The sequence below is a fragment of the Nyctereutes procyonoides genome, unplaced genomic scaffold, assembly GCF_905146905.1.
Source record: "Nyctereutes procyonoides isolate TBG_1078 unplaced genomic scaffold, NYPRO_anot_genome, whole genome shotgun sequence".
Lineage (NCBI taxonomy): Eukaryota > Metazoa > Chordata > Mammalia > Carnivora > Canidae > Nyctereutes > Nyctereutes procyonoides.
In genome coordinates this window covers 21,151,017-21,172,981 of record NW_026575047.1, presented here as the reverse complement: position 1 = coordinate 21,172,981, position 21,965 = coordinate 21,151,017, and the positions used below count along the sequence as shown (strand labels likewise).

Genomic DNA, 21,965 nt, shown 5'->3' with positions numbered 1-21,965 from the left:
ACTTAATAATGTTTCTCAGGTCCTATTATATTCTTACTGATTTTCTTTCTACTTGTTATATCAGTTACTAAGAGAAGTGTGTTGAAATCCCCAACTGTATGTATCATTATATAATATCCTTCCTGTTTCTTGTTCTTAAGACTACTTTGGTGATATCAATATAGCAATTTCAGTTTTCTTTTGTTAATGTTTGCATGGTAATTCCAGTGGTGTGCTGGTACATGTTTAACAACTAGTTCTCTGATAAAAGAAGGAGAAGGAGAAAAAGAAAAGCAGTGATTTATAGATTTTTCTGATTTTTGTCATGTAAGTTCACCCACTATGGCTGACTTCAAGTTATCAGTGCAACATCATCGAGGGGAGAGATGAGCTAGTATAAGCCTGTCCCAGCACATTCCTAATTATATCTTTTCCCATCCATCCATTTTTAACCCATATCTTTATATTTTAAGCACATGTCATTTATGTAGTCTTTTTTATTTTTTATTTTTTTTAGATTTTTTAATTTTTTTTCTCATTAAACTTTTGTTTTAATGGGTCTCAAAATTCTGTGACAGATTTATGGTCAAGTTGTTTCCATTAAAAAGTACTGATTTTAAAAATTAATAACTTAAAACTGCCACATACGTACAAAAAAAAAAAAAAACCTGAAATGGTCCACAAAACATTCTCCTTTCCTTCTGAAGGGTTTACAATGCATTGTTATCATTAACCCGTCTTTTACTATTAAACTTAAATGGCCAATTGACACATTTATTTATTAGAGACAGGGAGGGAGAGAGAGAGAGAGGCAGAGACACAGGTGGAGGGAGAAGCAGGCTCCACACAGGGAGCCCAACATGGGACCCGATCCCGGGTCTCCAGGATAAACGCCCTGGGCTAAAGGCGGCACTAAACCGCTGAGCCACTGGGGCTGCCCTGTAGTCTTTTTTAAATCCAGTCTAATAATCTCTGCCTTTCCATTGATATTTAAACCATTTATATTTCATGTATTTACTGATATGGTTGGATTGAAGTCTGTCACCTTGCTTTTTCTTTTCTTTGTTCCATTTGTTCTTTGTTCATTTGCTTCTCTTCTTCTGCTTTACTTTGAATAAGCTGATCATTATGAATGATTCCATTTTAACTTCCCTATTGGGTTAGTATTTATGCCTTTTTTAAAAAATATAGTTTAGAGATTGTCCTATATTTATAATATACATAATCGATTAATCAGAACCTACCTTGAAACCATACCACGTAAGAATCTTAGAATAATATACTACCAGTTCCTCTCACTCATTTTTTGTTTTGTTGTGGCTGTAGATACATAATTAATTGATTTTATTTTTACTACAGTCAATTATATTTTACAGTGGTTAAAAAATTTTTAAATTGATTTTATATTTACCTCTTTTTTCCTAATTCCAATGTTTTTTATTTCTTTGAGCAGCTTGAGTTTCTATAGGGTTTCATTTTCTTTCTATTTCAAGTACCTGCTTCAAAAATTCTTAGAGTGAAGGCATAGTGGTAGTGAATTCCTTCATTCTTTTGTTTGTTGGAAAAAGTCTTCATTTGCTTACATTTTAAAAAGGAATTTTAACAGAATTCTGGATTCACCGTTTGTTCTTTTTTCTCTTTCAGCACTTAAATATGTCACGCTATATCTTATAGCAATGTTTCTAACAACAAATTTGCTTTAATTCCGATTTTTGCTCTCCTGTAGGTAATATGCCTTTTTTCTTTAGCTACCATAAAATTGTTTCTTTATCTTTGGTCTTAGATATGTTAGGTGTGTTGTTTTTTCTTTTTATCTTTCTGTGTTTATCCTGGTTCGTGTTCTCTGAGCTTCTTGGATATGTGTGGTTTTATGAATCATAATTTTTTGTAAAATTCGCAATCATTATCTGCATATATTTCTTTTGATGCATCTTCTCTCTCTCTCTTTCTCTCTCTCAATCTCATCTGTTTCTGGGATTTCAATTATATATATGTTAGACCTTTCATATTTCCCCATAGCAATTGGATGCTCTGATATTTTTTCCACTTTTTTGTCTTAGCATTTCACTTCGAATAATTTTGTTTGACCTATCTTCAAGATCATTTCTTCTTTCCTTGGCAGTTTCAAGTCTTATTGGTGAGGATGTTGGAGGCATGCTTTATCTCTGGTGTTATGTTTGGTTTGTTTTTATTATTATTAGCATTTCCATCCAATTCTTTTATAGATTCCATCTTTTGGTTGAAATCTCCATCTTTTAATGTGTACTGTTTTTTCCACTAGATTCTTTGAAAATGTTTTTTATTTTTTTATTGGAGTTCAATTTGCCAACATATAGCATAACACCCAGTGCTCATTCCACCAAGTGCCCCCTCATTGCCCATCACCCAGTCACCCCAACCCCCCGCCCACTTCTCCTTCCACTACCCTTTGTTCATTTCCCAGAGTTAGGTGTCTCTCATGTTTTGTCACCCTCACTGATATTTTCACTCATTTTCTCTCCTTTCCCTTTATTCCCTTTCACTAATTTTTATATTCCCCAAATGAAGGATACCATATAATGTTTGTCCTTTTCCGATTGACTATTTCATTCAGCATAATGCCCTCCTGGTCCCTCCATGTCGAAGCAAATGGTGGGTATTTGTCATTTCTAATGGCTGAGTAATATTCCATTGTATACATAAACCACATCTTCTTTATCCATTCATCTTTCGATGGACACCGAGGCTCCTTCCACAGTTTGGCTATTGTGGACACTGCTGCTATAAACATTGGGGTGCAGGTGAAATGTTTTGAATTTTTTGTTAGTTCTAACATCTGGTTTGTATCTGAATATGCTTCTGTTTGTTGTTGCTGTGTCTCTTCCCATGGGGTTTTTACTTGTTTTTCCCCCTTTTTGTCATGTGTTTCATAACTTTTGGTTAAAGACAGAACATTATGTGTGGGATAGTGTTTGTGCCTGGAAGTGGGCATGTCTTTCCCACTACTTTGCCTGTAGTGTTATATGTGTGTGGAAGAACTGAGTCAGTCTAGTCTAATCAGGGATTAAGCTGAGTCTGGGTTGGTATGATTATGCTTAATGCACCTCCTCTCTATTTAGTGTTCCCTCAATGTTCCTGTTCCACCTCAGCTTTAGGCTTTCCCCATGGGCCTGTGCCTCAAAGAGGGTCTCACTTCTGTTCCTTCTGTTCTCTGGAAGGAGACTTCTTTTTCTTGTTACTTTATACTTGGTCTGATTGGGGTGACAGGAGTAAGGGGAGTATGTTTTCTGTTGTATTGGCTCACCCAGTCTTAGGTGGGCTCTATGTCATCCATGGTCTTGTCTTAGGGGTTTTGCTCTTTGACCCTGTGTCTCTCCCAGCAATGGGAACCAATGAATTGAGCCCAGGATGATTTTTTTGTCTCTTTCCCAGGGATAGAGATTTTATTTTTCTGTTCCTTGCCCTTCATGCTCAGTGAGTATTCACCTGTGCCCCTGTGGTCACAGAATCTTCTGCCTTTCCTCCTTTAGCTCAAGGATTTTGTTCCATAGGGCATGGGGAGTTGGATCCAGGAAGAGCTTTGTGCCCTCTTGAAGCAGTTAGCTGCTCTCTCCCCCAAATCCCACATCAAGGCAAGCTTTCTCCCACCTCCTGCCCTCTACTAGTCCTTTTATTTATTTTTTATTATTATTTTTTACTAGTCCTTTTATGAATACACAGTGAGGTCAGCATGGAAGAGCCATGAGCAGGGGTGAATCTCTCTTGCATCTACACAAACAGTGGTTCTATTCTCTCACATAAACCTACACACAAACTTCAGCAATTTTGTAAGCATTTTAGCAGAAGTCTCTTACCCTCTTCCGTGGCATCCCTGTCTTCTTCCTATGCTATTCTCAAGGTAAGCCAGTACTCACAGCCCTCTCTCTTCTCAGATCACCTGTCTTTCCTTAGACTTCAGACTAGCTGGGTTTGAGAAAAATTATGGTTTTTTAGGTGATCTAGATTTTTCTCATTGTTAGGCTGGGAGTGATACTCTTTCCAACTCCTACATTTTAAACAGAAGCAGAATTGTGTGGGGTCTTTGATATGATGGAAAAGAGAAATGAATTAGATTGGAGGAGTCAAAAGTAATTTTGCTGAGGAAGTAACTTTTTAGATAGGTCCTAAAGGATGAGTAGGTGTTATTCAGTACAAAGGGATATAAAAGCATTGCAGATAGAATTGCATTTGCCAAGGCCCTGAGGCAAAAAGGAGTTTTGTCACATAGAAAGAACCAAAAGAAAGCTAGTGTGGCCTGAGCAAAGTAGGCTAGGAGAATGTCTGAAGTGTGCAGGCCCAGAAAATGCAGTACCGAGTGCCATGTCAAAACTTTTGGTTTCTATATATAGCAAGTTCAGTGGGAAATTTTAAAAAGCATTAATTTTCAGGGTGCCTAGGTGGCTCAGTTGGTTAAGCATCTGACTCTTGGTTTTGACTCAAGTCATGATCTCTGTTGTCAGATCAAGCCCTGCTTCAGGCTCTGTACTCAGCAGGAAGCTTGCTTGTGATTCTCTCTCTCTCTCTCTCTCTCTCTCTCCCCCTTAGCCCCTCCCCCCACTTGTGTGCTCACTCTCTCTCTTGCTCTCTCTCTCTCTCTCTGTCTCTCTCTCTGAAATAAATAAATAAATACCATTAATTTTCTTGGATAAACAAGAGAATCTGGAATCCTTTCAGAGAGCAGCACTACATAAATGAACTTTTCTTTCAGTGTAACATGGTATTAGATCCCCAATTTCACTGTATATAAACTCTGTATGTAGACTCTGTATATAAAATACAGAGTCTAACCTGTGCGTCCAGTTAGAACTTCATTTTCTAGGAAAGCTTCCAAAGGCATTTTTTTAAAATCTAGTTTAGTCTGACATGTTTAACATGAAGTCATTTTCTGGTACTGGTGCATCATTTATTTCTGCACCTTGTCAGAGCTTCTGTATTTACTTATTAGCCAATTACACTTCTCCTCTTCCTCTTCTCATATAGACTTGTGAAGTCTAATGGTCGACAGATGCGCAGTGTCTCACATACTTTAATGAAACTAGTTTTCTGTTGCTATTAATGCTACTAATAGCATTAATAGAAAGGGAGAAGTTATCAGACTGACACAGCAGCTTTATTTTGTCTCAGTGTAATATGTAAGTGTGTGACACCTGAGTTCATCTGGCTAGCTGCAGAGCCAAAGAAATATAAATTACCCCCAAGGGATCTAGACAGAAAGCCAGGCATGCTGCTTATCTCTGCTTTCCACAGCTTTTTGGTACACTTTAATGCAAAGAATTATGATGGATCTCTTGAATCGTTTGGGGAACATGTACAACATGTACCTCTATGAGCTGGGCTTTCATTAATGTGAGCATTTCATTGCTCATGTAAACAATGAATTGATAAAATGGTAACTAGCTCACATCTTTTGAGAACCTTCTATGTGTCTATCCCTGTACTAAATGTATCACATATGTTATCTCACTCTGGGGTAGGGGCTGTTATTATTTCACAAAATCTGACACTTATACAAAGGTTAAGTGCTTGCCTAATGACAAATAGCCAGCAATGGTAGCCACTGAGATTTGAAGTTAGGTCTCTGTGACCAACTTCTTTGCTGCTATGATGCATTGAGCACCTACTTCTAGGTCAACCTCGTGCTAATCCCTGAGCCTCTGGGGCCCACTTCATCATATCCCTGCCTTCAGAGGGTCCACAGCCCAGTGAGGAAGGTGGAAATGTATGCTATTAATTAAAATATAGCATGATCAGTGCTACAAGAGAGGTACAGACCATGGTTTGATGAGAATCCAGAACATAGATTGATATACTTGGCCAGGAGATGGAAAAAGGAGGGAACAGAGGAATAGCATAAGACTCCATAACATTCCACAGGGGGAATAAAATTTGGTCTGAGTCTTGAAACAAGTAGGAGTTCATGAGTATAAAAAATAGGGTAAAGATTATCAGACAAGTCTCAGACAATTTTAAGTAAAAGATATCCTATTTGTGCAATTGGTATAATGAGCTATATAATAAAGGCAGTACCCAAAGATGAGGTTGGAGCCAGTTTTTAGGAATTCTCATATAGAACTTTATCTATAACAAATAGAAAACTTGGAATAATTTTAATTAAGTGCTTTGAGCACATGAATAATAACAGTATGACAACAACAAAATTAGATAGTATATGTTGGCATTCAACCATGGGCTCAAGAAATACATACATAATTTCATTTTCTCTTCACAACAAGATTATATAGCAAATATTGCTCTTCCTTTTTGCAGATGAGAAAAGTTTAGGTACAAATAAGAGGTAGAGTAGCTAGCCCAAGGCCATTGTACCAATAATCTTAGGAGCTAAGGTTCAATTGCAGGCATGAAAACTTCCTACATTCACACCTTTAACCATTCAGAAGTAGGTGGGACTAGAATGCCAGGCTGGAGTAGATGAGAGGCTGTGGTGTGTCCAGGCAGAAATGAAACAGAGTAGAGAGGAAGTTTCTGGAAGAGGAAAATGGGGCCAAATGATCAAAAGCAGAGACTAAAGAAGGGGTAGAGTCCAGGAGATACCCCGGGTCTGACTCATGCAACCCAGCAGACCATGGGCTGGGACTGAGATCCCAGGAGGAGGGCAGTTGGAGAGGGACCAGTTTGCTTGGGTAGGTTGAGTGTGCAGTGCTCACAGGACCACTAGGTAGACGCGTCCAGGAGGCAGTTGGCTGCACAGATCTGGGCATCCTGCCAGCCAGGTGCACAAGCTGGAGACAAGGTCTTGCCACAAAGAAAGGACCAGTGGACAGAACACCTGGGTTCTAGTCCCAGCTGGGCTGGAAGCCACTGAACTCCTCCAATTGGTTTCACCTCCCTCACCTAGAGAATGTAGGGAAGGGAGAAATTACCATAAAAGTCCCCTCTAGGCTGAAACGTGGTAATTCTATGTTCCCCCTCAAGGAAGCAATTACCCATAGAAACAGATTCTGGAAAGCGGGTTGGCTGGTAGGCTAGGCTTTGGTTAGCGTGCCATACTCCACTGCAGCAAAGCCTTCAGCAATATCCATAGAGCTACACCAGCAGGACCATAATTATAAACTAGGAGGTTATTATATTCTTTTCATATTTTTAGTCTTATGTGTTTAGCATGAGGTAGCAGATCCCACCACGTGCAAAATCACATTTCTGGGGAAGGGAGAGATGTTAGCAGGAGGTGAGGTGATCTTCCCAAGCCCAGTGGCTCCACAGCTCCGGAAGGCAGCCCAATGTGTTAGCCCCGTGTGCTCACCTGTACTCGTGGGGTGGGCCCCACACATGGGGCTCTGTGAAAGATCCCAGGAAGGAATCTTCCCTGTGTACCAGGGAAGGACACAAGCACTGCCAAAGGAATGTGACTCAAGAGCCAATTTCCATAGGATTTGAAATTATTATTATCACTGTGCAAGTTCACAGTGAACCACGTACTTATTTTTCTTTTGGGTTATGTTGAAACCCTAATTTCCTCAAATGTAGAATTCCTGGATCTTCGTACATACTTTTGGCTTTAGTTCCAGTTGAATTAGCAGATTTAACACAATGATCTTGTAGAGATTTTGGAATATAAAACATATAAATTATATATTGTGTGTATGAAAATAAAAATAATTAGTTATATATATTTCTATTATATATTTATTTATATAACATTTACTTATATTACATATAATATATGTTTATATATAAAATGAATTATTTTTATTCTCAACGTATTTCAGCATAAGCATGGTGTAATTGGTGGAAAATGTCTGAATTTTGAAGAAGACATAGCAGATCATCGTTTTGAATGACCCCCAAGAAAGGGGTGAGGAAGGTTCAGATAAAGCTCTGAACCTCCCTGTTGCATCCCCCAGGCATGTTACTTAACTACTCCAAAGCTTCAGCTTCCGAGATTAGAGATGATAATAGCATAGCCTCACAAGGTCCTTCTGAGACAGGGGAGGGGCAGGATGGCGGAAGAGCAGGGTCCCCAAATCACCTGTCCCCACCAAATTACCTAGATAACCTTCAAACCATCCTGAAAATTTACGAATTCGGCCTGAGATGTAAAGAGAGACCAGCTGGAATGCTGCAGTGAGAAAAGTTCGCGCTTCTATCAAGGTAGGAAGACGGGGAAAAAGAAATAAAGGAACAAAAGGCCTCCGAGGGGGAGGGGCCCTGCGAGGAGCTGGGCTAGGGCCGGGGCGAGTGTCCCCAGGACAGGAGAGCCCCGTCCCGGAGGAGCAGGAGCTGCACCAACCTTCCCGGGCGGGCGGAAAGGGGCTCGCAGGGAGTTGGAGCAGGACCCAGGAGGGCGGGGATGCCCTCGGGCTCCCTGGGACACTAACAGACACCTGCGCCCGGGAGAGTGCGCCGAGCTCCCTAAGGGCTGCAGCGCGCACGGAGGGACCGACCGGAGCAGCTCGGAGGGGCTCGGGCGGCGGCTCCGCGGAGGGGGCTGCGGGGCGGGAGCGCGAATCCCACAGCGCAGGCCCCGGAGCACAGGGCGCCGGGACACAGCCCAGGATCCCGCCTCCCCCGGGACAGGCAGAGGCCGGGAGGGCCCAGGACAGCGAGGACGCTCCTGCCCCGAGCTGAGCAGATCAGCGGCCCCGCCCCGGAGCCTCCAGGCCCTGCGGACGGAGAGCCGAGAGCCCCGAGCCCCGTAGTTCCTGCGGAGGCTGAATCCAGGCTTCCAGAGTTGCCATAGCAACTGCGACTGTTCCTCCTGGGGCCCCACGGGGTAAACAACCCCCGCTGAGCCCGGCAGCAGGCAGGGGCAGAGCAGCTCCCCCAAGTGCTAACACCTGAAAATCAGCACAGCAGGCCCCTCCCCCAGAAGACCAGCTAGACGGGCCAGTGATACTCCCCCGTGTTCCAATACAACTTGTTTTTGGCCACTCTGCACTGAACAAAATGACTAGAAGGAAAACCTCACCTCGAAAGAAAGAATCAGAAACAGTCCTCTCTCCCGCAGAGTTACAAAATCTGGATTACACTTCAATGTCAGAAAGCCAATTCAGAAGCACTATTCTACAGCTACTGGTGGCTCTAGAAAAAAGCATTAAGGACTCACGAGACTTCATGACTGCAGAATTTAGATCCAATCAGGCAGAAATTAAAAATCAATTGAATGAGTTGCAATCCAAACTAGAAGTCCTAACGACGAGGGTTAACGAGGTGGAAGAACGAGTGAGTGACATAGAAGACAAGTTAATGGCAAAGAGGGAAACTGAGGAAAAAAGAGACAATCAATTAAGGGACCATGAAGACAGATTAAGGCAAATAAATGACAGTCTAAGGAAGAAACACCTACATTTAATTGGGGTTCCCGAGGGCGCCGAAAGGGACAGAGGGCCAGAATATGTATTTGAACAAATCCTAGCTGAAAACTTTCCCAATCTGGGAAGGGAAACAGGCATTCAGATCCAGGAAATAGAGAGATCCCCCCTAAAATCAATAAAAACCGTTCAACACCTCGACATTTAATAGTGAAGCTTGCAAATTCCAAAGATAAAGAGAAGATCCTTAAAGCAGCAAGAGACAAGAAGTCCCTGACTTTCATGGGGAGGAATATTAGGGTAACAGCAGACCTCTCCACAGAGACCTGGCAGGCCAGAAAGGGCTGGCAGGATATATTCAGGGTCCTAAATGAGAAGAACATGCAACCAAGAATACTTTATCCAGCAAGGCTCTCATTCAAAATGGAAGGAGAGATAAAGAGCTTCCAAGACAGGCAGGAACTGAAAGAATATGTGACCTCCAAACCAGCTCTGCAAGAAATTTTAAGGGGGACTCTTAAAATTCCCCTTTAAGAAGAAGTCCAGTGGAACAATCCACAAAAACAAGGACTAAATAGATATCATGATGACACTAAACTCATATCTGTCAATAGTAACTCTGAACGTGAATGGGCTTAATGACCCCATCAAAAGGCGCAGGGTTTCAGACTGGATAAAAAAGCAGGACCCATCTATTTGCTGTCTACAAGAGACTCATTTTAGACAGAAGGACACCTACAACCTGAAAATAAAAGGTTGGAGAACCATCTACTATTCAAGTGGTTCTCAAAATATACCCTAAAAACTATAGAACACTTCTGAAAGAAATTGAGGAAGACACAAAGAGATGGAAAAATATTCCATGCTCATGGATTGGCAGAATTAATATTGTGAAAATGTCAATGTTACCCAGGGCAATTTACACGTATAATGCAGTCCCTATCAAAATACCATAGACTTTCTTCAGAGACTTAGAACAAATTATTTTAAGATTTTTGTGGAATCAGAAAAGACCCCAAACAGCCAGGGGAATTTTAAAAAAGAAAACCATATCTGGGGGCATCACAATGCCAGATTTCAGGTTGTACTACAAAGCTGTGTTCATCAAGACAGTGTGGTACTGGCACAAAAACAGACATATAGATCAATGGAACAGAACAGAGAACCCAGAAGTGGACCCTGAACTTTATGGTCAACTAATATTCGATAAAGGAGGAAAGACTATCCATTGGAAGAAAGACAGTCTCTTCAATAAATGGTGCTGGGAAAATTGGACATCCACATGCAGAAGAATGAAACTGGACCACTCTCTTGCACCATACACAAAGATAAACTCAAAATAGATGAAAGATCTAAATGTGAGACAAGATTCCATCAAAATCCCAGAGGAGAACTCAGGCAACACCCTTTTTGAACTTGGCCACAGTAACCGGAGAAGGACAAACAGTGTATGTTCTCATTCATTTGGGGAATATGAATAATAGTGAACGGGAATATAAGGGAAGGGAGAAGAAATGTGTGAGAAATATCAGAAAGGGAGACAGAACATAAAGACTTCTAACTCTGGGAAATGAACTAGGGGTGGTGGAGGGGGAGGAGGGCGGGGGGTGAGGGTGAATGGGTGACGGGCACTGAGGGGTACACTTGACGGGATGAGCACTGGGTGTTATTCTGTATGTTGGTAAATTGAACACCAATAAAAATTAATTTATAAAATTAAAAAAAAAAACAAGGTCCTTCTGAGGATAAAATAAGGTAACGCATGCGGAACTGTAGTGCATGCTCTATAAATATTAGCTTTCCCATGGAGTGAATAATATATCTAAAAAACCTTGAAGAACTTCTGGCCCAGGGTGGATGCTTGATAAATGGCCACATGAATATTGCAACTGTTAGTGTTGTCAGTAAAATCACGGGTCATGGTAATAAAGCAATAGGTGTATTGGGCACTAGGCTGAAAGTTGTAAGAATGATGGTCCAGTCCAGACTTTTCTACTCACGGGCTCCATGGCCCTGAAATTACTGCTTTACCTCCTCAGTTTCTCCATCTGTGGGTTGGGTGATTCGGAGCTGGGTAAAGGTAATGCATGAAGGAACCTTGTGCCCTAGACAGTTCTGCCTGACTGTTATGTGCATGATGATGGTAGTTAGAGGTGGCATTTCCAGTGGCTGAAGATAGATTCCAGGCTGGCTGTTCCCCCACCGGGTCATTGCCAAGAAGTTTTAATCAAGAAGACTTGGGGCATTTTGTTCATCTCCAATCCAATCAGGAGTACCAATCTGGGTACCTTGGATCCTGGACATGCTTTCTAGGCAATGCCATAGCCAGCTCCCATTATCTGCTCGGTTTGTCATTTGCTATCCTGGGGAGGCAGATCACTGTCATCACTCACTATCCTGCAGGGAAAGTCCAGTCCTGGCAGTGGCAGTGTTGGCCTATCCCATTCCTTCCTCAGCTAGACTCAACAGCAGCTAGCTCACATTCAGTGCCGTTGTGAAGATTAAATGAGCTTGTACTTACAAAACTCTTAAATCAAGGCTTGTTGCTCCATGCAGATGCTCTGTAAGGATCAGCTGGTTTTCTCAGCAATATATTGAGAGCTTTGAACATATTGAGTGCTTGGCACATAGCAAGGTACGTAGTTTCTTGTTTGTCTTATAATCATTCATTTATTTAGTCAGTCAACAAACCTTTCCCACTTGTCTTCTTCATGCCAGGCATGCATGAAGACCAAGGCAAGACACCATGACAGTTCCTGCCCTAAGGAGTTAGTGAAAAGTAGACAAGGAAAAATGTAGCAGGAAGTGTTGAATGTTGCCATCAAGAGATGCTGAGGGAAGGAGGTGGTCAAGAGGAAGCCCAAATCTAATCTGAAGGGAGAGGGATCATAAGAAATAATATCAGAGAGGTATTTTTTAAATTTCCTTTAAGATTTTATTTATTTATTCATGAGAGACACAGAGAGAGAGGCAGAGACACAGGCAGAGGGAGAAGCAGGCTCCATGCAGGAAGCCCGATGTGGGACTTAATCCCAGGACTCCAGGATCATGCCCTGGGCGGAAGGCAGGTGCTAAACCACCGGGCCACCCAGGGATCCCTCAAAGAGGTATTTTGAGGAGCAGATTGACACACTGTAAAGAATATTGCAGTGTCCAGGACATAGCAGCTTCCTGGAGGACATAACTCTGGAGCTGACTGTACCTTTTGTGAGACAGCCCTAGTGAATTAAGGAAGAGAACAAGAGACAGATACAGGCTTCCAAGTCCAGCAGAAAGGACCATGGTTGAAGCTCACCATTTCCAAGACATATTTGACCTCAGAATCCCTCCTTCTCTGAAATATATTCGCCTCCCATGGAGCTGGTGATATTCTCAGGAACAGACTGTGAAACAGCCGTGAGGACAGGGAGACCCTTAGGCTGGTACTACCGTGGTCTGTGTCCCATATCAGAAAGCCAACTCCCCTGTCAGAAGCAGAGGAACAGACAGGAGAAGATGACTCTGGAGGCCTGAGAACTGGTGGGGAGGCCACCACAGGAGACCTGAGCAAGGGCCGATCATCAGCAGAGAGGAGGAAGGGTGCAAGAGCTGTGAGGGTTGGAGTCATCGGGCAACTATTAACAACTATGGGGCTCCTGAACCTGGGAGTCAGGATCAGGGGCTGTAGACTTGATGGCAATGCTGGCAAGCAGGTGGCCGAGGCAAGCCACTCTTCCCCTTCAAGCCCAGCAGCCAGTTCTCAAACAGGGGGCATGATGACAGGATGGTTTCCACTTCACTTGTGCCATGTTGACACTCTGAGGCTGTGAGTTCTCTCTACTTCTGAGGCACGAAAGCAGTAAGCCGGACCAGATCCAGGGCATCGGGTGACAAGGAGCCAACTGATGTGCATTTATTTATTAAATGCCTGCTGTGTCCTTGGCTGAGCACCAGGTCCTGGGAGGGAAGGAAGGTATAAGGGTGCACCAGGACATGTCCTGGCAGTCATTTCAGTACAGGAGGAAGGACTTTGGAGTCAGAAAACCGAGAGGCGAACTCCAGCCCTGCCACACCAGCTGCATGGCCTGGACCATGTCCAAAGAGTGAACACGCGCTGTACAGTACAAAACAAATGGGGAGCGTCGCCGGAAGCGAGTGTCCAGCTGCCAACCCAAGAGCCCAGATTAGAGCGTGCGTGTCCTGCCTGCCTCGCCTGCCTCATCCAGCCCTTCCCATTCCCACGCCCGCTGAATGCCAGTCTGAAAACTGAGTTGAGACGTCTTTAATCACAACATGTTGTGGTTCCTAGGAACAGATTTTGGCTGCTCTGACAACTGTAAAATGGAATTATGTCTGCAAGTTAATTTGCTGGAAAGGAGTCACATTTCACAAAATTTTCCTGGAAGCCAAAACGAGCAATTAGAGCGTAGATGCACTCCTGGCCTAGTGATTTGGGGGTGAAGCCATGAGATTAACACACCACTCAGCACATTAGAGCACGTGAGGGCCAAGAAACCCCCCCATTCCCCCCAGGACAGCTACAGGGCTCTAAAGAATCAGCATCCACCACGCTGGGGCCTCCAGCCCTCACTGTGTGTTCAACTGGGGTGACATTCACAGAACAAAATTAGCCATTTTAAAGGAACAATTCTGTGGCATTTAGTACTTTCTCAGTGTTGTGTAGCCACCACCTCTCCCTAGCTCCAGAACATTTTCATCTCCCCCAAGGGACTTCACTAAGTGATTACTCCCCATCTTCCCCCTACCACTGCCCCCGCCCCAGCCGGAGAGCCCCCAAATCTGCCTTCGGTCTCAAGGATTTACCTACCCTGGGAGTTTTCTATTAGATCCCACCTGTGCCAAACCAAAACTGCTTCCCGAGGGAGGCAGCAGGCTCTACAGGTTCTAAGTGTCCAGGTTGTTGGGACGCCGGATACGGTGTTGGTGCCAAAAGCAATGACATTTACAGGGTGCGGTTTCTTCATTTTAATTCACATCTCACCCCATCTGCATTCATGCTGCCCATGATTCGTGTTCCACCCACACACCTCCTCCGGAGGACTCTCCCTGCCCGCACCCAGCAGACCCCCTCCACTGCACACTTGGAGCACCCCACTTGTGTACTCCCTGGAGGCCACACTTGTGTTTCCTGTGATGCCCAGTGCCCGCTTGTGGCTTCCGGAGGGCAGGAACCATATGGCACTGTGGACGGAGTACTGGCTTCACCCTCCAAGAGGCTGGGTTCCTGTCCCCCACCCCTGACCCCGTGTCCCCTCCCTGAGGGATGGTGAGTGTAAACTGTGACCTGTGGTGACATTCTCTTTGTCCTGTCTTTGGCAGCCCCAGAAGTGTTCCAGGTATATGTGGATGGAGGCCCCGGGTACTCGTACCCCGTCGACTGGTGGTCCCTGGGTGTCACAGCCTACGAACTGCTGCGGGGCTGGGTAAGATGGGCACCTGCACAGTGAACGCGGGCAGCCCTGGAATGTGGGGCCCAGGTCAAGCCGGGCTGGGGTGCTGACGGCCGGCCGCGCGGCGGGGCGGGAGCGTGTGTGAGGAGTCAGGCCCTGGGTTCCAGCTCTGATGGACCCTGAGCATGAGAGGGGCCTCGAGCAAGCGTCTGGTCCCACCGCCTCGTTCACTCATGTGGAATGGATGCTCACAGGGGAAGGTCTTACGTAAAGGTCAGCATCTAATCAGTGGCAGCTTAAACCCCCCAAAGCTCCTTGGCACTGTGATTTTGAACACTATCCTCTTTCGCCCCACAACTCTATGCGTCGGTGTCTGGTTTTCCAGCTTGATTTGAAGCTCTTGAAATACAAGAACCGTGTTGCTTCTCCATTATTTGTTTGTTCAGTACCTTCCCCAAATACATAGCTAAATGCCCCCATAAAAAGGAGGCATTTGGTGCATATTTTTGTTTTTATTTCATTTAATTTAATAGCTCAAGATAACTACTGGCAATGAAGAACTCATTTTTACTTTAGTAGAAAGAATTGTGACAAATTTTGAGGCATTTTTCTTTTTTTTTCCTAAAGATTTTTTTTAATTTATTTATTCAGAGAGAGAGAGAGAGGCAGAGACACAGGCAGAGGGAGAAGCAGGCTCCATACAGGAAGCTCAACGCGGGACTCGATCCTGGGTCCCCAGGATCACACCCCGGGCTGCAGGCGGCGCTAAACCGCTGCACCACCGGAGCTGCCCCTTGAGGCATTTTTCTTTGCACAAGTATTGTTCGAAAATGATGTCACTGAGCCTTGGTTTCTTTCTTGGTACGATGAGGATAAAAGCCTTCAGTCTGTTTCATGGAGCTGAAGTTAGTTACCACAGGTCGTTCTGCCCCCGATGGGGACACAGGGTTGGCATGTCACCCGCCTTTGCTGCTCCAGGCCTCGGTGCAGAGCCACTTGCACTGAACTGCAAAGTTCGGTGTCCCACAGTGATTTGTATCCAGGGATATTCAGGCCAATGGAGGTGCACTCCTGGAAGGTGGGGATCGCCAATGAGGAATGAATGAATCAGTCAATCAATGAATCCATGATAATGGGACCAGTTTGCAAACCATCAAAGCCATATGAGTGAAAGTATTATTTTTCACCCTGTAGTTTAAACAACTATTGTCTTCTTTTGATCTCAATTATTTCCTCTGAATTCCTCAAAAACATAATTGCTATACACAATGTTTTTATAATTAAGTATATATATACTTAATTATATATACATATATATGTATATATATTTGTTATATGTATTTGTTAGTTTTCTATTTTATATATATGTGTGTGTGTGTATATATATATATATATATATATTTGTTAGTTTTCTCAGGCACTGAATGAAAAAATATCATCTTCTTGGCTGGTTCCTTTGTCATCTGCTGGTTTCATTCATTGGTAGGCACAGCCAGGAGGGACCATGAGCATCCATAACACTATATGAACCAGAGGACACAGGCATCCGCCAGATGCTGTTTATCTGATGTCCTCAGCTACACAAATGCCCTCGGCAAGCAGTTGCCCCAAGCACGATTGGATGTTCAGCAGCAGAAAGTACATTCTCTGTGTTAAATAAAAATCAATCGAGCAAATTTAAAGATCTAATTGGCTTTACTAAGTGATCCATGAGTCTAACAGCACCCCATCCAGCACATTGAGAGGTGCTCCAAGGAACTGTAGGAAGTGGAAGTGGAAGGGCTGTATAAGAGGGTGGGGCAAGATGCTCTCAGAAAAAGAAAAAGATTGTTTCAGGCAAGAGCTTTCTGGGGTGAAAAGCCAGATGTCTTTCATGCAGATTGTCCATCTTTCTTCCAGGGGTGGAGAGGACCCAGGTGGCAGGCTCAGTGGTCAGGACTGGAATATTCCTGACCCAGCAGTTAAGACTTAAGACAACACTTCTGGGGAAGGTTGGAATTGCAATTAGATTATGTATTAAGCCCTGTTTTGGGAACTTGTCCTAAGTGATAGCATTTGGGGCCTGTGGATTTTGTGTTGTGCTTTTAAAACATCTGTCATTCCTCACGGGTCAGAAAGTCAAAGATGATGACTTGGCAAAATGCCCCAAGGATCCGTGGTTCTTGCTGCTTCCAAAATAAATCGTTTCATTTTTAATGCAACAGTTTTCTATGCAGATATCCAAATGCCACATTCAAGGGAAGAAGGAGAAGCACACAGTGGGATGGGGGGGGGGGCTTTGACATAGTGACAGAATGAATGAATGAAAGGACACCTGTTATGTGCTCTTGTAAACCTTCCTCACAGATGTCTAGTCTGGCTGAACCTTTGACAGGCTTACGCAAACAGTTAATTCTCTGTTTTTCATTCAGGAAACAATCACATTCAGTAAAAAATCTATACTGAGATGCATTTCTGCTTATCTCTGGGGTGTGTGAAGGTAGAGGCTGGCCTTCCTCCCTAGAATCCCTCTATCATGTCAGCGACAGCATCCCTAACAAATAGCCATCCACCTGTTTGTTCCTTGATTCCCTCAAAATCCAGGGAGCTTTTTACCTCCCAAAGATGAATGCCGCAGTGGGGATTTTCCAGTGTGCGTTCTAGGATCTTAGAGTTGGAAAGAGCTAGAATACATAAGATCAGTACAGTCTGCTGGCAAGGGACCCAGAAATACTCTACCCCCAGCCTGGAAAACAGCCATCTTTTCCCAAATGCTCCATTGGGAGAGCAGAGGAATCAAGTGTCATTAATGGGCTTAAAATCTCAACACAGAGAATCCCATGAGCCTGATTGGATCCTGTGGTCTGGACCAGAAACAGACGTGGGATCTCTGAGCCCCGAGTAGAATCTTAGTCGTTACCCACATGCCTGCTGAGTGAAAGAGTACTGTGTTAGAGCACAGGTACCTTGGTCTCCCCGGACTGCAACCACAACCTCTGGTTAGAGAGAAAAGGTGTAAGAAGGATGTTTCCCACCCACAAGCCCAGAGAAGGGACTTGGGGACCTCAGCACAGCCTCTGTCCTCTTTCCTGCCTGCCGGGCTCCAGATGGCATCCCCGACAGGTGATCACCCACCTGTTCACTGTTTCCCCTCAGCATCCAAGGAGCTCCTTACCTCCAGAAAGAACCTGTTTCATTTTTTGACAGCTTTAATAGCTAGAAAGTGTTTCACTCAACTGGAAGCTGCCTTCTCATAATAAAGAGTATCTTAGAGGAATTCACAGGGTCAAACTTTGGCTCTACCAGCTGCCTCGTCTGTGATCTTAACCAAAGCCAATAAACAGATCGAGTGCTCAGAATCCTCATCTGTTAACCAGGGGAAAAATTAATAATATCTATCCAACAGGGTTGCTTTGGGAATTAAGTCATTGCAATGGTCCTCACTCAGTACGTGCCCGATGAATGTCAGCAAGCTTCCACCCCTTGCTGTGATTCCTGCCCTGGGGGCCTGCCAGCAGGCCTGCATCCTCTCTGACTTAGCACCTTTCCATGCTGGAGCCAGGCACCTGGAGTGGAGGCTGGATCACGCCTGGGGGGTGAGTGCTGGTGGGAAGGCCTAGGGGCTAGGTGAGCAGAGGTCTGTGTTCCCTCCCACATTCTGGGTGCCTTGGTGCTCCGATTCCCACCCAGTCACGTATCTCTTCTGAGCCATGGCTTCCTTCTTTGTGAAATAGAGACTATGAGGCCACCGCAGGGATGGGGTGAGAAAATGTGGCAGGGCACACGCAGTGTCTGGCATGCAGGAGACATGATCGTCAAATAACTATGCTCCTGGCAATGACTCTGAGACAGGTTGATGGAGATAAAGTGCTGATGACTTCTTCAGAGAGAACAGACATTTAAGCTGGGTCACAGAGATGCTGCTGGAGGGAACAGTGTGAGTACAGATGGGGAAGAGCCACTGAGGAGGACACAGCAAACATTTCTGACTGAGCAGCAGTACAGGACAGTGAAGGGACAGTCCTTAAAAGCCTCTGAGATCAGCTGGAGACACTTAGGTTTACCAGGTAGGCAGCGCAGTGCTGTCCATGGACATGACAACACGGTGGTCCAGGGAGAGTGTCCTTTGCAATCATGCATTTCCGGGCTCATGTCCTGGCTTTGCTGCACAGTCTCTGAATGATCTGGGGTGAGCCGATTTCTTATCTACCAACTGGGAGGACAGTAGTTGAAGCCCAAAGTGCTGGGTTCCTTGACTTCGGCACTGCAGACACTCGAGGCTGGGGAACTCTTTGTGGTGGGGACTTCCCTGCACAGGGCAGGATGTTCAGCAGCATCCTTGGCCTCTCCCTAACCAGATGCCAGCAGAAATCTCCCCTGCTGACTTATGGCAGCCAAAAATGTCACCCAGCATCATCCAATATGCCCTGGTGGATAAATTGTCCCCGCTTGGGCACCACTGCCATAGAGTAACCAAGAGGACTAAATGAGATCCTGAATGCCAGGCTCATGGCACACTGCATTGTACAGAGTGTGTTCTGAGTGTAGACAAAGGGTGGAGCTCAAAACCCCACCTGTGGTGCCCTAAGACCTTCTACCCTCCAGGCTTCTTTCCAACCACCTCCCTGAACTTGTCTTTGACCCCATTCAGCACATTTCCTTGAGGTCGGGTAGACAGAGAAGGCTGGGGGTGCAGAGAGGGGACGAATAAAGAGGAAGGGTGTATGTAGCACCCCTAAAGTCTGCAGTGTGGAAGGAAGAAGTGGGTGTGCACCCGCTGGATGGGCTCAACCACAGAACGGGGAGTGTGTTGGCGTGCAAACTACAGAAGGAGAGAACACTGACTTCTTGTCCCTTGGTAAAGCAGACAGAGAGGGCACTGTGCCAGGAGTCAGGACCTGGGAGGAAACGGACCCTGGGATCTCACTCTCTAGGTTTTATGTCTCCATTAAAGAAGGGGAAGGAGCGTGGGTTGTTCTACAGACCTCTAGGACCCAGCAGAGGTGGTTCGACAGTTCTAAGGGGTGGGGAAATGCTTCTTCTGGTTCTGGAGATTTCATAGCCTGAGGAACTGTTCTTCGCTTTCATCTGTTCTGTGTTTGGGATTTGGAGTAAAAAGGTTTGGAGAAAGAAAAAAAAAAACAACATTGGATTAGATGGTCCCCAAAGCCCAGCTCAGCTCTAGCAGTTCAAATAACAAGTCTGCGGCAATTCTTGTCTCCTGTCTTCCTTTTCTTGGAAAATTGGCATTTTTTGTAAACTGAGTGTCCTGGAATAGAGACACACCTGCACTCCATAATGTGTATATCCAGTGCCCTGCTGCTAAATCACTTTCACCAGCCGTCCATGTAATTACTTTACCTTAGAAATGCCACTTGGTTTTCTGAGTCAACACGTCCTAAGGGCAGTGAGTGAGAACCAAACTTCAATAGAATTCTTTACCCAAGCAGGTGAAATATTGATCTCAGTATTTGCCAATATTCTTGTAGAAGGAGCTGGGCTTCTCTGCAGCTACCCAAACGGATGACAGCTGCGCCCAGAGCCACAAACTGCAGAGCATGGTGTTGCAAGCTGATCTGTGAATGTATTTAACTGTTGGCTTTATCGGAGTTACCATAATTATCATCATTGCTACTCTTATTGGCCTGATTCCCTCTAGAAGTGGAGAGGACAGAGCTAGAGACTGGCGGGTTTGGGGGGCGGATGGAAAAGTAGATTGATGAATGCCTTGAGGCAACCAAGAAGAAACTACAGAATGCAATGTGAGTGATATGAAAAGCCTTCCCATTTGTCACTGGCTGTTCTCTCGAGCTGGGCGCTCTGCATGGTGGGTATGCTCTGGTGGCATCGGAGAAAGAGCAGTGAAGGAGAACCTGCATCTCTGTGGGACGAGGCAAGGGCACTGTTTGTCTTCCAACCTCACTGTCCCAACTTGTGAAGTGAGAAGGTGAGAGTGCTCCACCTCCCAGGGTCCTCCCACCTGCTGCAGCTGGGTGTCCCCATACAGCTGGGACAGGATGGGAGGAATGGTTTCTCCAGAGGCAAAAAGATGGAAAGAAGCAATCCAGAACAGTCCAGAAACTGATGTTTCACTCCTGTTATTTCTAATCATGGTAGCTGTTACTGGTGAAGTTGGGGTTAGGAGAGGGGGGGTGTCCTGCAAAGGCCGAGGCAGGCGGCAGCCTCAGGAGGAAATTCTAAAATGTTCATTACTAGAGCCATACTCCACCTCTTATGACAGTAAAAGAAAATGTTTGAAGACATATGTAAAGAATGTTAGCATTCCTACTTAGCTGGCCTTTCTAGGGAGTCCACACATTTTGGCTTTGCTCTGCATATTGTAGGGCAAAAGGGTGGGGAGGTTCCCAATTCGATTGACAGATGAAGGAGGAGACAGCCAGTCTCGAGCAGGTGCCCTTCTTCTGGGTAGGCACGTTGGAAGGCACGGGCACAGTCCTGAAGGTGGACATCTTCCCCAGGGGAGCCCCATTTGGTGAAGATAAAGATGCTCCTCTGTTCCAGGGAACTGTCCCCCATCCTGAGCCTGGGGTTCTCTGCTGGATAGCTGAGGTTGCTCGAGAGCCTAAGAACACAGAAATGAGTATAGGATAAGCCCACCTTTGAGGACACCCCAGCAGGAATTCCACAGCAGACACCCCAGCAGGAATTCCGCAGCAGACAATCAGGTTCATGTGGACAACTCTCAGTTTCTCTAGCTCTTGTACCACACATGCTCCAGAGATGACTGCCTGCTCCAGCCCGGAGCCGTTTGATCGTGATGCAAACCTCAAAGCATCTCAGCCCACAAAGCTGGGTGGAGAGTGAAGAGGGGGAGAGAATTTTGGTGAGGAGGGGGGCAGGGACAGAGCTCAGACATGGTCCAAGCTGTGTACTCAGGGTCCCAGTCAAGAAAACCTTCCCAAGCTTTGAGAGGTTCTTAGAAGCAAGAAACTGCCAGGCAACGTTGGAAAAATTCATCAGGGGGTTTAATGTTCTGCAGAGCGGGCCAGTTGGAGAACAGAGCTATGCACCCTCACTGCAGGGGAGAGGGTGGCAGGTGGAAGCCCAGCCTCCTCCGCCCACCCATCCACCCCACCGGACCCGGACCTTGGTGATTCTTTCGTGATTCCGGTCCTGCCCCACTCCCAGCCCCAGGCAGTTCAGCCAGTGCAGGGAAATGTGGCATGAGGCCCATCAGCAGGTAGGGGCTTTGACTGGAGGTGATGCTGGGTGTCCGATGGATGGTGAGAGCCATCCCCCAGCCCGGAGCAGGGACTCAGGAGTTAGGCTGTTGGATGTGGATCCTGCCTCCGCCAACTTACCAGCTCTG

At 45.3% G+C, this 21,965-nt stretch overlaps 1 protein-coding gene across 2 annotated transcripts in view; it reads left to right on the top strand.

Moving 5' to 3' along the window:
• The window catches only part of STK32B (serine/threonine kinase 32B), a 390,888-nt gene that overhangs the window by 341,178 nt on the left and 27,745 nt on the right, over nt 1-21,965 (top strand). For both annotated transcript variants that reach the window (XM_055326005.1, XM_055326004.1), the window contains one exon: nt 14,586-14,689. In XM_055326005.1, coding sequence (XP_055181980.1) covers nt 14,586-14,689 — 104 coding nt within the window. The remainder of the gene's footprint in view (nt 1-14,585; nt 14,690-21,965) is intronic.